At 33.9% G+C, this 15,628-nt stretch overlaps 2 protein-coding genes across 3 annotated transcripts in view; both read right to left on the reverse strand.

The window, feature by feature from the left end:
• The window catches only part of LOC120421843 (LIRP-like), a 368,041-nt gene that overhangs the window by 217,778 nt on the left and 134,635 nt on the right, over nucleotides 1–15,628 (reverse strand). The window lies entirely within an intron of this gene.
• Nucleotides 1–15,628, reverse strand: part of LOC120421835 (protein O-mannosyl-transferase Tmtc3-like) — a 469,119-nt gene that overhangs the window by 175,278 nt on the left and 278,213 nt on the right. For both annotated transcript variants that reach the window (XM_052708777.1, XM_052708776.1), the window contains one exon: nucleotides 14,089–14,204. In XM_052708777.1, coding sequence (XP_052564737.1) covers nucleotides 14,089–14,204 — 116 coding nt within the window. The remainder of the gene's footprint in view (nucleotides 1–14,088; nucleotides 14,205–15,628) is intronic.

Genomic DNA, 15,628 nt, shown 5'->3' on the forward strand with positions numbered 1-15,628 from the left:
TGCGGATGATTATAATTTGGGTATTTCGAGAAAATACGCTAAAAATTTGAGTATTTCAAGAGAATACGCTAAAAATTTGAGTATTTCGAGAAAATAGGTATTCTGTGAAAATTTGAGTATTTCATTCAAACACTTTAAAACAGTTCAAATACATGCAAAATTTCGAATCGTTCGATACCTATATTGCGAATGCTAAAAATTTAGTACTTCCGAGAAATTACGATATTTTGTGAAAATTTAAGTATTTTATTTAAAAAGCTCGTAGGCTACGCATGTTGTGGATGATGAAAATTTGAGTAATTAACTTAAAAAACTCTAAAACAGTGTGCATGCATTCAAAATTTCGAATCGTTTGTTACCCGTATTGCAAATTTGAAAAAAAATCAGTATTTCTAGAAAATACGGTATTTTGTAAAAAATTGAGTATTTAACTAAAAAACTGAAAAATGCATGCAAAATTCGAATCGTTTGATACCCATATTGCGAATTATAAAATTTTTAGTATTTTCGAGAATATACGGTATTTTGAGAAAATTTTAGTTTTTAATTCAAAAACTCTAAAACAATTCAAAAACATGCAAAGTTTTAAATGGGTTAATACCCTTATTGCAAATTATAAAAATTTGAGTATTTTTGAGAAAATACGGTTTTTTGTGAAAAGTTAAGTATTTTATTCAAAAAACTCCAAAACAGTTATAATGCAAGCAAAATTTCGAATCGTTTGATACCCATATTGCTAGTTATAAAAATTTGAGTACTTAATAAAAACTTACCATATTATGAAAAAAATATTTACTAAGAGTAAGCTTGAAAATTTACCTAATTTATTTAATTTGATTGGTTTTAGTGCATTTTAAAATTATTTTGAATATAAGGTAACGTCCGTTATCGTTGATAAAATTATCGCCGATAGAATTATCGGATTAACGATAGATTATCGTTATCGTCCCGACGATAACGATATAACTATTGTTATCGATAGCGAACCAAAATATTTTCTTATTTTGGTTTTTTTTAAATAATGCCCATTTTTTAGAATTTCTTAAAAAGGTGATTTGTAGTTTTTGTATTGTTTTGATTTATACAGAACATTGTCCGCAAATGGTTTATGTTCAAATATGCCATTTAGCTTCATTAGTTTCTTCCTACAAGTGTCCATACAGTTTTGGGTTCTGTTCATAAAATTTGCAATTTTAATTCATGAAAACATTTGAAAATCTGAATCTCGAGATGAGATTTTCTTGTCGATTCAGTATTTTCAGCAACATTGCAGGTTAGGACTATTTAGAACAAAAAGTTGCATCCTAAAAATATACCATTTTTTTGATTTTTGTCCCAAAAACTCGAATGAACTTTTGAGCTATACGGTATGACGGACGTTTTGTTTTGCCAAGTAATGTTTTTTGAAAGTGTGTTGTGGAAAGTGTTGAAAATGTCCATAAATAAAATTTAAAAAAATAATTTTAAATGTCGTCAAGTCACCATTTTTTAAATTATAGCTATTTTTAGGTTAAATTGTTGAATTTGCATTTTTTATTTGAAAAAAAAAACGCGTTTTTAAATCATGCCGTTCATTTCAAAAGGGCTCAATTCATATTCTTTAGCCCTACTCTTGATATCAATCCTAAGACATTCAACTGAGCAACACTGTAATGTCACCACTGACTACCAACCTTTCTAGTGTGAGACCTAATTTAGAGCTTAGGTAAGTACTAGTGTATCACACACGTGATGCAATCCCAGCTCTTAGATCCCGACGATAATTTTATCGTTTACAATCACAAATTTGTCTGTGAGCTTGTGCTTGTGCCAGACATTTTCTTAGGTACCCAGACTTTTAAAAAACATCATTAAATTAATATTTTGTAAAATAAATAACCGACTTATTTTGTCGATTAAAAAAGCTTTAAAAGGCTATTTCTGATATATTTTCATGGCTGTAAATTGACATATTTGAATTTTTGACAAATGCTGAGAAATACCCAGATTTTTTTACAGACATTTAAAAAACATGAGGCATTCCTGGTCATTTACCAAGTCAGTACCACTTACCAATTGGCAACATTTACTAAGTAAGTACCACTTCCCAAGTGAGTACCACTTCCCAAGTGAGTACCACTTACCAAGTCAGTACTACTTACCAAGCTAATACCACTTACCAATTTGAAACTTTGACTATGTGAGTACCACTTCCAACGTGAGTACCACTTATCAAGTTAGTACCACTTACCAATTGGAAACATTTAGTAAGTGAGTACCACTTTCCAAGTGAGTGTCATTTACCAAGTCAGTATCACTTACCAAGTAAGTATCACTTACTAAGTCAGTACCACTTACTGAGTCAGAATAACTTACCAAGTCAGTACCACTTACTAAAAGAAAAAGGTTAATCATAGTTTTGACAGTAGTTTGACAGCGTTGACAGGAGTACTTACCACGTTGTTCAGCTACCTCAGCGACGACATTTGATCACTTTCACTGCACATCATTGAACGTTGGTTGAAGCCATCGACATATCAATTTTGAAGTCCGTACTAGAAGAGTCAATCTGAATACCTCGTTCAAATGACTTAAAATGAAGTCCTGTACTTCAAAGGATATTTTTTACTAGAGTTTTTGGAATTTTTGAAGGTTTCATTCCATCTAAATTGATATTGCAAATTTACCATAGCAGTTCCCCCGAACAACTGCATTGCACATTGCAATGTTTACCCATCACCGACGCTACAAACTTTGTCAAACTTTGCACAGAAATGAAACGACAACAAGCGGAAGAAAAATACCCAGCTATTCATGAGCGCTTGGAGTTTTCCACAAGAGGAAAACCCGGCTAGGGGGAGTGGGTTATTAAAAACAAACGAGTTCCTGGCAACACTCATGCAGCCAGCCGGAAGCTAGTCAAATACAAAGTCTGAGCAGGTGGAAGTGGGAGTGGGAAAGCAATTTGTGCTTGTTTGTGGCCGAACCATTTGTGCTGTTTTGACGAAACTGTTTGGCAAGCACTTTGAACATGGTTGGAAAGAGTTGAGCTCAATCAACCGGGAAAACAGCACAATAATCAATTTTCCAAAACCCATCGCCAAAACATCGCAAAATCATCGCACGGAGGCGAAACATTAATTGATTCTTTTTATTCCGGCGACGGAATGTCGCGCACGCCTTCTCCGCGCCGAGGAGAATCCTTTGTGATGTGACAAATTTCAATTAAAATGTATATTGCACCGTTGCACTTTGTGTTTTGGGCGGGTCGACGACGACCGCTTGACGAAACGGTGTGTGACTTTGGCGAGTGCGGAGATTGTAGTATACTTTCGGGAGTTTTCCCCGTAAGATTGTGGGTTTTTTTTAGTAATACACGGTCAAAGTTGAATTTGAGGTGCTTTTCAATTACAGACTTAAACTTTTAAGTTAGTTTGCTGCTTTAGAATTTTTCGATAAATTAAAACTGCTCAAAGCTAATTTTTATCAATTGACATTTCAAGTACGGACTTCAAAGTCTAATATCTGACTATAAACCTGGCTCGTTTGAAGTGCTATAGCCAGGATTCCGGTAAGTACTGGTGACAATTTAGGTTAAGCTGGATCAATTTATGATCCAAATTTCGTTCCAGATTAGTTCAGGTAAGTTTTTGGTGCGTCTCAAAAGTGATGTGAAAGTTCAAGAACCAGTGTAAAAAGTGATTTTTTCTGTCAACTCTGTCAAAAAAAAAGAGCTCAATCCCACTGTCCACCGAAAACGGTCCATCCATCCGGTCGTCAGCGGTTGAGCTTGACACTCTGTCACAAGTGGTGTGTCGACCGTCCGGTCGACCCCTGCTGTGGTCATCCTCTAATTTTTCGGTCTCCCAACGGTGCTGGTGCTGCCGTTGAACGACCGGCCATCACTCGGCGCGGTTGAAAAACACTCGGAAATATAATAAATTTTCCGCCACTCGGCCCGCTGGAACAGCGGTCTGGTCACCAGACTCTGGTGACGTCCCTCGGTGCAATTTTGGTGATGTTGTCCTCTGGGCAGCGCTGTCTTGTGCTCGTCACATAATTTCAGGCGCTTGACGAAGCCAGCAGACCGGGGTCACCCAGCCGGAAACAATATGAATAAATTTGGGTGCTGGTTTTGGGAGATGCTGACCTCAGGTGACCACACGCGCGAAGAGTTGACCTGTTGTTGTGAGTTTGAACCTTTTTTGTTTGAGGGAAAATCGGTTGAATTTAGTTGGATGCACACACCACTCTTTAAACGTGGTATTTGTCCTGGAGGTGTACGCCGGAAATGTTCCCGATCCAGTGAACATTGAACAATCTCCGACGGAATTGCGCTCCAGAAGCATGCCTGAGCGCAGACAATGGACTGTGGTGGAACAATGGATCGTCGATTTTCGCCGACAGTGGAAATTGGCTATTGTTGGGATTCTGTTCTAAGGAAGTCAATTTTTGACGATGGGGGAAGCTTGTAGGAGTTTTTAAATTCATTATTCAGCCAGTTGAAAGTTAACGCTTTGAAGGTCGCTTCTTTTGTGGAATTTGCTTTACGGAATGAAGAACATTCCAAGGTTTGAGAAGGTTTGGGTTTGACATGACATAACCAAATTATTTCGATTTCGATTAAGGACTTCAAATTTGCAGTATAAATACCACTAACAATCATTGATGAAGTGAACTTAGTGTTAGTGAATTAATCGTGTTTGCCGTTTAAAAGGTAAGTCTTTCTGTCAACTAATCAACCCTGTCAAATTGCTGTCAGTCGTCAACTGTTTGTCCCGAACCCCAAATGCTGGCACTCGGCCGGCCTAATTCCGCAATTTCTCGTTATTTTCGCCACGAATCCATCGCCGAAGCGGAAAAATTTCTGTTTTTGTCGCAAAATTCAGCAACATTCATTGGCTTGCGGGATCGATGTAGACTCTGCTGCTGCTGCCAATCTGCTGCGTTTCGTTCCGTGATAGGGTTGAGGGTGCAAATCGCGAATTTTCTAGTTTGTTGCCACCGTCGTCTGGCTGAATGTTTGCAAGGTTGGCGGAGGAGTGGTGAGCGTACAGTGTATCTGCATTGCAGACGGGTTGTGCCAAATTGGTCGTGCTGTCAGTCCTCGGGTAAACAAACAACCAGACGACGGCGACGAGATTGGCAGGATTCAGCTGTTGAACAAATTTGTTAGTGGCAAAGGATCTTGTTGATGGGATAAGGCTCCTTTCTGGGAGTTGGGGAACACCTTGTCGAATTTTCATCCGCCAGGTAATCAATACCGAATCCGGTGTGACGCACCCCGAGCCCCGAAAGCCGCGCTAAATTGGTGACCAAAATTCGCACATGGCTGCCCACGTGTGCACTGCTCACTTCACCGGAAGTGTGTGTGTGTGTTTGCATGTGTTTTGATACAAACATGGCTCCCAAATAGAGATTGGCTGCTGGTTTAGTGCTCGAAAAACCCGCACACCACACACCGAAGTCATACATATATTTTGAACATGTGAGTAGTTAGGGTGGAAATTGGTGTTTTTCCCACCGTGTGCACCGGGAACTGGGATTTTTGTTCTGCACCGCGCCGCCGGTTTGGCGGGAGGTTTTTAGAGGGGATAACATTCAAAAACATGGCGCCATCTATTGGCATATTTTAGGTGCAGCGGTGCGTTCGCGCGTGGTGCCAGGTGGTGGGAATATTTGAACATTGGCGTTAATTTGTGAGGTTTCTTTAAAATTTAATAAAAAATAATACTGAGCAAATTTTTAAAAAATATGCTTTTCAACAAAATTAAACCAATGAGCCTACGTGGAAATGAAAATCTTCAAATCTTCAAATCTTCAAATCTTCAAATCTTCAAATCTTCAAATCTTCAAATCTTCAAATCTTCAAATCTTCAAATCTTCAAATCTTCAAATCTTCAAATCTTCAAATCTTCAAATCTTCAAATCTTCAAATCTTCAAATCTTCAAATCTTCAAATCTTCAAATTTTCATAAAATCATAAAATCATAAAATCATAAAATCATAAAATCATAAAATCATAAAATCATAAAATCATAAAATCATAAAATCATAAAATCATAAAATCATAAAATCATAAAATCATAAAATCATAAAATCATTAAATCATAAAATCATAAAATCATTAAATCATAAAATCATAAAATCATAAAATCATAAAATCATAAAATCATAAAATCATAAAATCATAAAATCATAAAATCATAAAATCATAAAATCATAAAATCATTAAATCATAAAATCATAAAATCATAAAATCATAAAATCATAAAATCATAAAATCATAAAATCATAAAATCATAAAATCATAAAATCATAAAATCATAAAATCATAAAATCATAAAATCATAAAATCATTAAATCATAAAATCATAAAATCATAAAATCATAAAATCATAAAATCATAAAATCATAAAATCATAAAATCATAAAATCATAAAATCATAAAATCATAAAATCATAAAATCATTAAATCATTAAATCATAAAATCATAAAATCATAAAATCATAAAATCATAAAATCATAAAATCATAAAATCATAAAATCATAAAATCATAAAATCATAAAATCATAAAATCATAAAATCATAAAATCATAAAATCATAAAATCATAAAATCATAAAATCATAAAATCATAAAATCATAAAATCATAAAATCATAAAATCATAAAATCATAAAATCATAAAATCATAAAATCATAAAATCATAAAATCATAAAATCATAAAATCATAAAATCATAAAATCATAAAATCATAAAATCATAAAATCATAAAATCATAAAATCATAAAATCATAAAATCATAAAATCATAAAATCATAAAATCATAAAATCATAAAATCATAAAATCATAAAATCATAAAATCATAAAATCATAAAATCATAAAATCATAAAATAAAAAAATAATAAAATCATAAAATCATAAAATCATAAAATCATAAAATCATAAAATCATAAAATCATAAAATCATAAAATCATAAAATCATAAATCATAAAATCATAAAATCATAAAATCATAAAATCATAAAATCATAAAATCATAAAATCATAAAATCATAAAATCATAAAATCATAAAATCATAAAATCATAAAATCATAAAATCATAAAATCATAAAATCATAAAATCATAAAATCATAAAATCATAAAATCATAAAATCATAAAATCATAAAATCATAAAATCATAAAATCATAAAATCATAAAATCATAAAATCATAAAATCATAAAATCATAAAATCATAAAATCATAAAATCATAAAATCATAAAATCATAAAATCATAAAATCATAAAATCATAAAATCATAAAATCATAAAATCATAAAATCATAAAATCATAAAATCATAAAATCATAAAATCATAAAATCATAAAATCATAAAATCATAAAATCATAAAATCATAAAATCATAAAATCGTAAAATCATAAAATTTTTGAGTTGTTCTTTGCTCTCTACTGAGTAAAATCATTAAAATTTTGAGTTGTTATTGCTCTCTACTGAGAAACAATTAATGTTTGATGTGTTGCAGAGAAAAACAATCAAGTGGCTGTTACGACAAAATGCAAACTTACCAGAGAAATCATCAAATTTTCAAATCTTGGAATCATGAATTTTGAAATGTATAACTCTTACTCTTTTAAAATCCTAAAATCTTAAAATCCTAAAATTATGAAATCTTTGATGATTTCAATCTTGAAAACTTCATTTTTACAAATCAAACAAATCTCGAAAATGAGTCGTTTTAAGGAATGATATTCTGGCAAATGGATTTCCAGGGAATGGAATTCTTTAGAAGAAAATTCTGTGGAATAGGATTTGATTAGCTTAAAAAATATAAAATCTTTTTGCACCACCTTTCTAGCTTTCTACACCCTTGTTTTTCACTTGTATGAAACTAACTCAAATAAAGCATCTGCGGGTAGCCATCCATACGGTTTATAATCATTTCCAACCACCGTGGCACCTGAAATCGGTTCCAAATTGAATCCTAATTTAATGCGGTTGCAGTGGCTGATGACGATGAAAAAAATGTTATTAGTACGTTTTGAAATACCAACAAAAATATTTGAAATATTATTGCTTTCTTATTTATTTGAAAATTACAACATTTCTTTCTGGTCAAAACTATGCAAAACCACAACCACAACAACTTTACACAACTCCGTAACGGAGACGAACTGACCATCATCATGTTGGCCACGAGGTCCTGGGAGGTTTTCCCTTCGCCAGTACGCCAAAGAGAGGGTGACGAAAACCGTGCTGCGGTTGGCCATTACCGTGAATTAATTTTACACTACAAACAACCAACGACGGAAACCACCGGACTAGAAACCGCAATCGCACAAGGCCTGCTGCTTGGAGCCAACTATGATGTGGATTGCGTGTTGTGGCGGGGCCGGCCTGCTCCAGGCCGGCCACCGGTGACTGACTTTGTATTATGTTTGAGTTTGGTCCCCGCAGGATATGAAATCCAACATGTCAGCAGCTGCACAACCGGCATGAAGTTCAAACATGGTGGACGAAGCCAAAGCTTGCTGCGTTGGGACGCCGAATGGGACATTTGGTCGAAAGGTACAGTGAATCTAGATTTATCCAGTAAAATTATTTAGATTAAACTTTTTTTTGAAAAACCGTGCGTCTCCATCAAACAGCTTTGAAACATTTTACTTCGAGCCAATTTCAATGGAGACGCATGGCTCTCCACAAAATCAGTACTTGCCGGAGTATTCCTGTAATTGAACCATCGCATAATAATGCACAGCCAACTAAGGTCGCAGTGGTGGTTGACCAGTCGGCTGACCAGCGTGCCCAGTAAGTAATCATTGTTACTTCACCCCACTGCACAGAACACCCCCTCTCTCTCATCAACCAACAAATTTATTTAGAATATAACGCTGATGGTGGAAAGTCCTCGGAAAAGCCCTCGCGCTGACGTTCGGCTAGTTCGGTTCCCGGGGTTTATTTGACCTGTTTATGGCGTGTAAATCTGACCAGTTGTGAATAATATCGGGGCTTGAGCTTGGACTTGAAACTTGGATTTGTGTGTGGTGCCCTGATTGGAATAACTGATTGGATGATGGGTGGTTAGGATGTTCGGTGGTGTTGAATTGGAAATCAAACTGCAGTCTGTCATGTCGAGCAGAAATCGATTGGATTTTGGGTGAAAATGATGGGTTGATTAATGTCAAACATATGCAAAAGAATAGTTTGTAACCTTTTTACTCATAAAGTAGACTATTAAAATTTACAAAATTACTGAGAAATCTTTGAATTTGTTCATAAACCCTCAAAAATAAAAAGAATCTGGCCAAGTGTCGCTAAAAAGTTTTAAAATATGGCAAGCCAAACATCAACAATTACAAACAGGAAAATTTTGTTTGGAAAATTCATGGTATTCTTCAACTAAAATCAATTCTTGTGACAGTTTTATTATGTGGGGCACTTGAAAATCAGGCATTTTCACATTCATCTGGCAACTTGGCTCAACTCCCAACCTGAAAACTCGCCAAAAACTATTTTTTTCAAATCTTCTATTCTATCTATGAGTTTGTGATTTGACTTGATTCGTGGGACTTTGAACAAATGTTCCTTTAAATGACAAGGGAAATGAAAAAAATTAACTACATGAAAAAAATAATTAAAAAACATCTCAAAATGTTTTGAAAATACTTAAACAGAAAATTCAAATTTTTGCTCTAAAATTTTTAGAATTAACAGAAAATCTTAATTTTAGTCAGAAAATCAACTGCTTATATAATTTTTTTTATATGAAATAAGGTTTCTAGAGTTTTTAAGGTCTTATAAACATTTGTAACACAACAGCTTATAGGATTAAGTCATCAAAAATTGTAAAAAAAACTTCGTTCGAATATAAAAATAAATAAACATTTTTTTGCGAAATAATAAATGATTGAAATTTAAAATTTAACAATCAAAATACTTTAGACTGTATAATTTAGAATTTTTAATGATGTTTCTTTAAGGAATTTCAATTAATAATGATTCGAAAGACCCTTAGTATCATAAATTATTTTGCTTTTTTATGTAAAAGACAATTCAGTTAAATGTTTTGGTCATAACTTAAAAACAAATGTGGAATTATTTATAGGAAATTGTTTAAAAAAACTAGATAAATTTGAATCTATGACATAATGCTCAAAGACAAAAGGTTGAATAGACAAATGGTCAAAATTTAACAAAAGGTCGAACGTTTTTTTTTATTATTTCCTTCATTTTTTTGGATGAGCATGAAACCACAAATATGGAAAAGCTTCCTTATTTCACTAACATTTTCTAAAAAATTAGGAGTTTTGTTTAGGCCCCTCTCAATATTTTTTTCGGAAATTTTTGAAAAGAAGAGACAACAATATTTAAAATGGAACTGATTTAAAAAAAGAAACAGAAGAAAATTGTATAATTACCAACAACTTTTTTTTTTAAAGAATGGAAAAGCTCTCAAAATATATTTAGAAGTCAGACATGATTTTTTAGAAGAGCGGCTCATGTTTGAAAGATTCTATTTTTACAAACGGAAAAACTCTTAAAAAACAAATTTGGAAATCATGGTTTAAGTTTAAAAGAATTGCTCATGATAGAAAATTAAAAAAAAACTAACAAAAAATCCGTATTTATACAGAATATTATAGAAGTCTGCCTATGTTTAAATACATTTGCTCAATGCTAGAAAATTTTCAAAAATATTACAGAATTGCTACAGTTTACGAAAATTTTGTACTTTTTTTCCTTTCGACTTTTTGTGCATTTGACCTTTATTCCACTATCGACCCTTTTTCCATGCGACCCTTTGTCCATGCAACCTTTGGCATTCGACTTTTGTTCACTTTTGATCTTTTGTCGCGCATCCAAAAATCTCGTTTACTTCGTTTTTAGATTAACACCAATTTACAAACATTTTTGTACATAAATTTAACCCTCAAAAAAGTTTTGGTTATATTAAAATTAACAAAAATTCTTTAGAATTTTGAAACTTTAAAATCATGAGAAATTCAAAAAAATCCTAGTGCAATGTTACCCTTTTTTGGCCAGATACACAGAGAAAAAAGAGTTCCCAAAATCGTGAACAAGCGTTCATGAAAATGAGAACCACGAACAAAGTGTTCAAATTTCATGGTACGTTTTTCAAAATCGTACCATGGGATTTGAACACTTTGTTCGAGGTTCCCATTTTCATGAACGGTTGTTCACGATTTTGGGAACTCTTTTTTCTCCGTGTAATGTTAAATTTTTTTGAAAGTTTTTTTTTTTTTCATTTTTTTTTCTAATGTTGTGTGAAAATATATACGTCCAAACCCGGGGTAACTTTGATAAACAATGTGTTTCTTAAAATGTATTGATAAATTCTACAATTTGAATTATTTACGTCAAATGGAGCATGGAAGAACATCTATTTATATTTGAGGTAAACTTGAAAATATTTACACAACTGCTTGAAGTTCAACAGGTTTTATAAGGCTTTCTAGACCCAGTGAAAAAAATATAATTTAACTCAAAAATGATGAACTCCTCGTCACAGTGCCCTGATGCAAACAATGATCGAGCTGTAGCTGTCACAGCCCTGCGAAGTATGTTGGCTGGCATATCGGGCGGTCAGTCAAAAAAACCAGCTAGAAGTCGCATGACAAAAAACTTTTGCTAGAAAGAGATAGGAAACCTGATGCAAACAAACGTCCAGCTGTCATGTAAACATACTTTAAATGTGTTGGTAAATTTCTGACTAGAAAGCCTTATTTTAATCAAAATGTTGTTTTGAATTGCCATCAAAAGCAAATTAGAAGAATGAAAACTTTTTTCCAAATTCACTAAGATAAATATTTTACAAAATGTGCCTTTATAGTAAAAAACAATCCTGTTCACAAATGTCTTTGAACATGTTATACCGTTGCCAACTCTTTTTTGAAGTTTATGTTCCTCAACTCTGACTATAGTCGAGGAAGGGTTCGTCATAAACTTTGAATAATATTTACAACGGCCTTATTCAAACATTTTTTTTGATGAATGTAAAACTATGCTTAGAATTCAAAAAAGTCGAAAAGTTTTAGAATTCTTGCTGAGAAATTCACAACACTATGAAAATATATAAATAATCCTTTTAATCAACAATTTTGTAAGTATAGTTTATTAACTTCCAAAACATACAAAATAAACTGCTTCTAGAGGTACTTAGAACACTTTTCTACCAAGCTCAATACAAAAGTAATCATTCCGTTCGTCTTTAATTTAAGGCTAATTGAAAAAAAAAGTTTTCTTCCTTTTTTGAATTGAATATCTCACGAATTCTGAAAAAGAATTAAAGTTTAGAGCAATTCCAGCTCAAATCAGGAATTTTTCTTGTACTTTTGTACCCGACCATCGGAGAGGATGATTTTTGAGGAAATTGCCTAAGATGTTTTTTCGAGACAGAAAAACCAAGTCTGTCATATAGAAATTGCCAAAAACCACCAAAAAACCTATTTTTTCAACATTTTTATTTTTTAAACCGCTGTATCTTCCCCAGGATTGGACTTAGGAAAATGGTCAAAATGGAGACTTTTATGTAAAATTGTCTGGAGAATAGATTCCCACTATCGATTCTGAAAAATTTTGACGTTTAGACCACTTTAAAAAAAAAAAAGCAGTTTTAGTAAATGATTTTTGTATTTTTTTAGAAGAGACATACCATCCTGCATTTTTCGTGAGTCTTTTTGTAATATTTTAGGCATTTTCCTCAAAAATTTTGAGCGAAAAAAAATCGTGACATCACCATCAAATTAAACTTTTAAACTTTTAAAACTGAAAAATCTCATAGAAGTGGCGTGTATTTTTGTTTCAAAGTATTTTTTTTTCAGAGAGCCCGTCCAATTTCCTACAAGTTTGAGTTTGACCACTTTTTGATACGATGCAACGGCTTTGAGATACAGTGATTTTTAAAAATATTTAAATACCTTACGCCCTTCCCAAATCTTATTTTTCAAAAATAGCTTATATAGACCTAGGATAATATGTTTACAAAGTTTCATTGAAATCGGAGAGAGTCGGGTACAAAAGAACCAGAAAAAAATCCTGATTTGAGCTGGAATTGCTCTTTAACAAAATCGACTGCTTTTTTAAAACTCTTCAACTATCCATAACATTTAATTAAAACGAAATTTGGCAAACAACACACAAAACCATGAAATTTCCTCTGGGTTTTGGTCTTTGGTCAGCACAGTAGTCATAAAACTCATTGGAATATAAAACAATATTCTTTTTTTTTGCGTTCCCCTTACCCTCCAGTCCCAAATGAATTAAAATTCCTCTTTGCTCTAGGCTGAAGAAAAAAAGGAAAACACGCGCTCTGCGGCGACGACCACCCGGAAAATGGCACCGCCACGGAAAATGAAAATGCTGCTGCTGTTTTTCTTTGGCGGTCTCGGTGGGTTTTGTTTTGTTTTGTTTTTTGCTGCCCCCGAGGCTGATTTCCTTTGGTGAGCCAAGGGGATTTTGTGCACTGAGAAAAATGTTTGAGTTGAAATAATTTTTATGGTCTACTTTAAAATGTTTTTTTTTTTTAAATAATTTCTCCGTGTTTCATAAAAAAGTGAAATCAAAACCCACCAAAAAACAAAGGTCAGAGTGGAATTTCCTCCGAAGCTGTGGCAAATCTCACACTCCGAGGGGTACGAGGAATGCGCTCCTTAGGGGTGGAGGAAGGCACGCTCGGCGAGGGAAATTGACCAAAATTGTTGAAATTATTTTGTTTTCTTGCCCCCTCCTCGCCCCTCATTCAGCCGGGTTGACCCGAATTCCGGATAATTTTTCTTTAACCCGCCGGGGAGCAAACAGCACAAAAAAATTTGTTAGAGGTTAGGCTTAGGGCTTAAGGTTAGGACAAATGGGGTTGGGGAAGGAAAATCCTATGTTTTTTCCCCACCCAAATCGTTCCGACTTTCATTTCGTCGTTTTCCCTTGGCGAAGGAAAAAAAATGATTAAAATGAATCACTTAATTTGGACTTGTTTGTTTGTTTTTGCGTGTGGGGCAGGGACTGAAGGCATTTTTCTGTGTGTGTGATTTCTTTTTGCCAAGCTTCCCTCCCCAGGACAAACAAAACGCAAACTGGACTCACCTTCTGGGCGACGAAGATCTCGTAAATTGCACAAACGCCGGTGATGGTGATGCCCTGCTCTTTGCAGAGCATCGCCGTGGCCACGAAGACCATGGCCACCGACAGGTACCGCCAGCCTGGAAAAAAATGAAAAAGAGAGAAGAAATAGGTGTAAATTTTGGGATTTTGCGGTGTGTAAAAGCTGCGAATCGTCAATTAAGGTTTCGTTTGTTGGAATATTTTGAGGTCTTTTGAAGTTAAGAATGAATTGTTTCTTGTTTCTTGTTTCTTGTTTCTTGTTTCTTGTTTCTTGTTTCTTGTTTCTTGTTTCTTGTTTCTTGTTTCTTGTTTCTTGTTTCTTGTTTCTTGTTTCTTGTTTCTTGTTTCTTGTTTCTTGTTTCTTGTTTCTTGTTTCTTGTTTCTTGTTTCTTGTTTCTTGTTTCTTGTTTCTTGTTTCTTGTTTCTTGTTTCTTGTTTCTTGTTTCTTGTTTCTTGTTTCTTGTTTCTTGTTTCTTGTTTCTTGTTTCTTGTTTCTTGTTTCTTGTTTCTTGTTTCTTGTTTCTTGTTTCTTGTTTCTTGTTTCTTGTTTCTTGTTTCTTGTTTCTTGTTTCTTGTTTCTTGTTTCTTGTTTCTTGTTTCTTGTTTCTTGTTTCTTGTTTCTTGTTTCTTGTTTCTTGTTTCTTGTTTCTTGTTTCTTGTTTCTTGTTTCTTGTTTCTTGTTTCTTGTTTCTTGTTTCTTGTTTCTTGTTTCTTGTTTCTTGTTTCTTGTTTCTTGTTTCTTGTTTCTTGTTTCTTGTTTCTTGTTTCTTGTTTCTTGTTTCTTGTTTCTTGTTTCTTGTTTCTTGTTTCTTGTTTCATGATTTTTTTTCTAGAAAACTTGTTCAATTCAACGTTCTGAAAACGCATACGTTTCAAGATCCCAACTTAATTTGATAATGTGTTTCCATATCTCACCACCTAATCCAGGAGTCAGAGATGAATTTCTCTTCTTCGAAATTCAGTACATGAAGCAACATCTGGCTTCAAAAACCACGTCACCCAGTTGACTCCTCCAGAGTTCCGGAGATTGGCCAGGTGGTTGATTGTTCGAAGCAACGAGCAAGTCAATTTAGACGGGGCCCAGGTGTTGCCGACGACTACCAGTTCTGCGTACGAACCTCCCCGGTAGTCGAAACCAGGCCAAAAAGGGATGACGACCGAGCCGAGCAGCAGGACGTGTCGTTAAAATTTCACCTATTTCTTGGGACATTTCCCTGTTGGCTTCTGCAGCTGTGCGGTACAAGAGGACCATCCAGAAATTGCTTTATTTCTGCAGAATTTTACTCTTCTCGGTTTTGGGGTGAAAACATGGAAAAGTGGCGGCAAAATGGGGGAGAAAATTGTCACGTAATGTGCCGAGTCTTAAATTGATTATAACCGACTGTAAAATGTAACCACTTTTCCACTTTGGCTGAGTTATGGTACAGCTGGCATGTGCGAATTCATGTGAATGTGTGCGAACGACTGCGGCGTGTTGCCTAGTTTTGGGCGTTTGCCGGCTGACAGTGACATCTGGTGGGGA

Source organism: Culex pipiens, chromosome 2 (assembly GCF_016801865.2).
Source record: "Culex pipiens pallens isolate TS chromosome 2, TS_CPP_V2, whole genome shotgun sequence".
In the NCBI taxonomy this organism is placed as follows: Eukaryota; Metazoa; Arthropoda; class Insecta; order Diptera; family Culicidae; genus Culex; species Culex pipiens.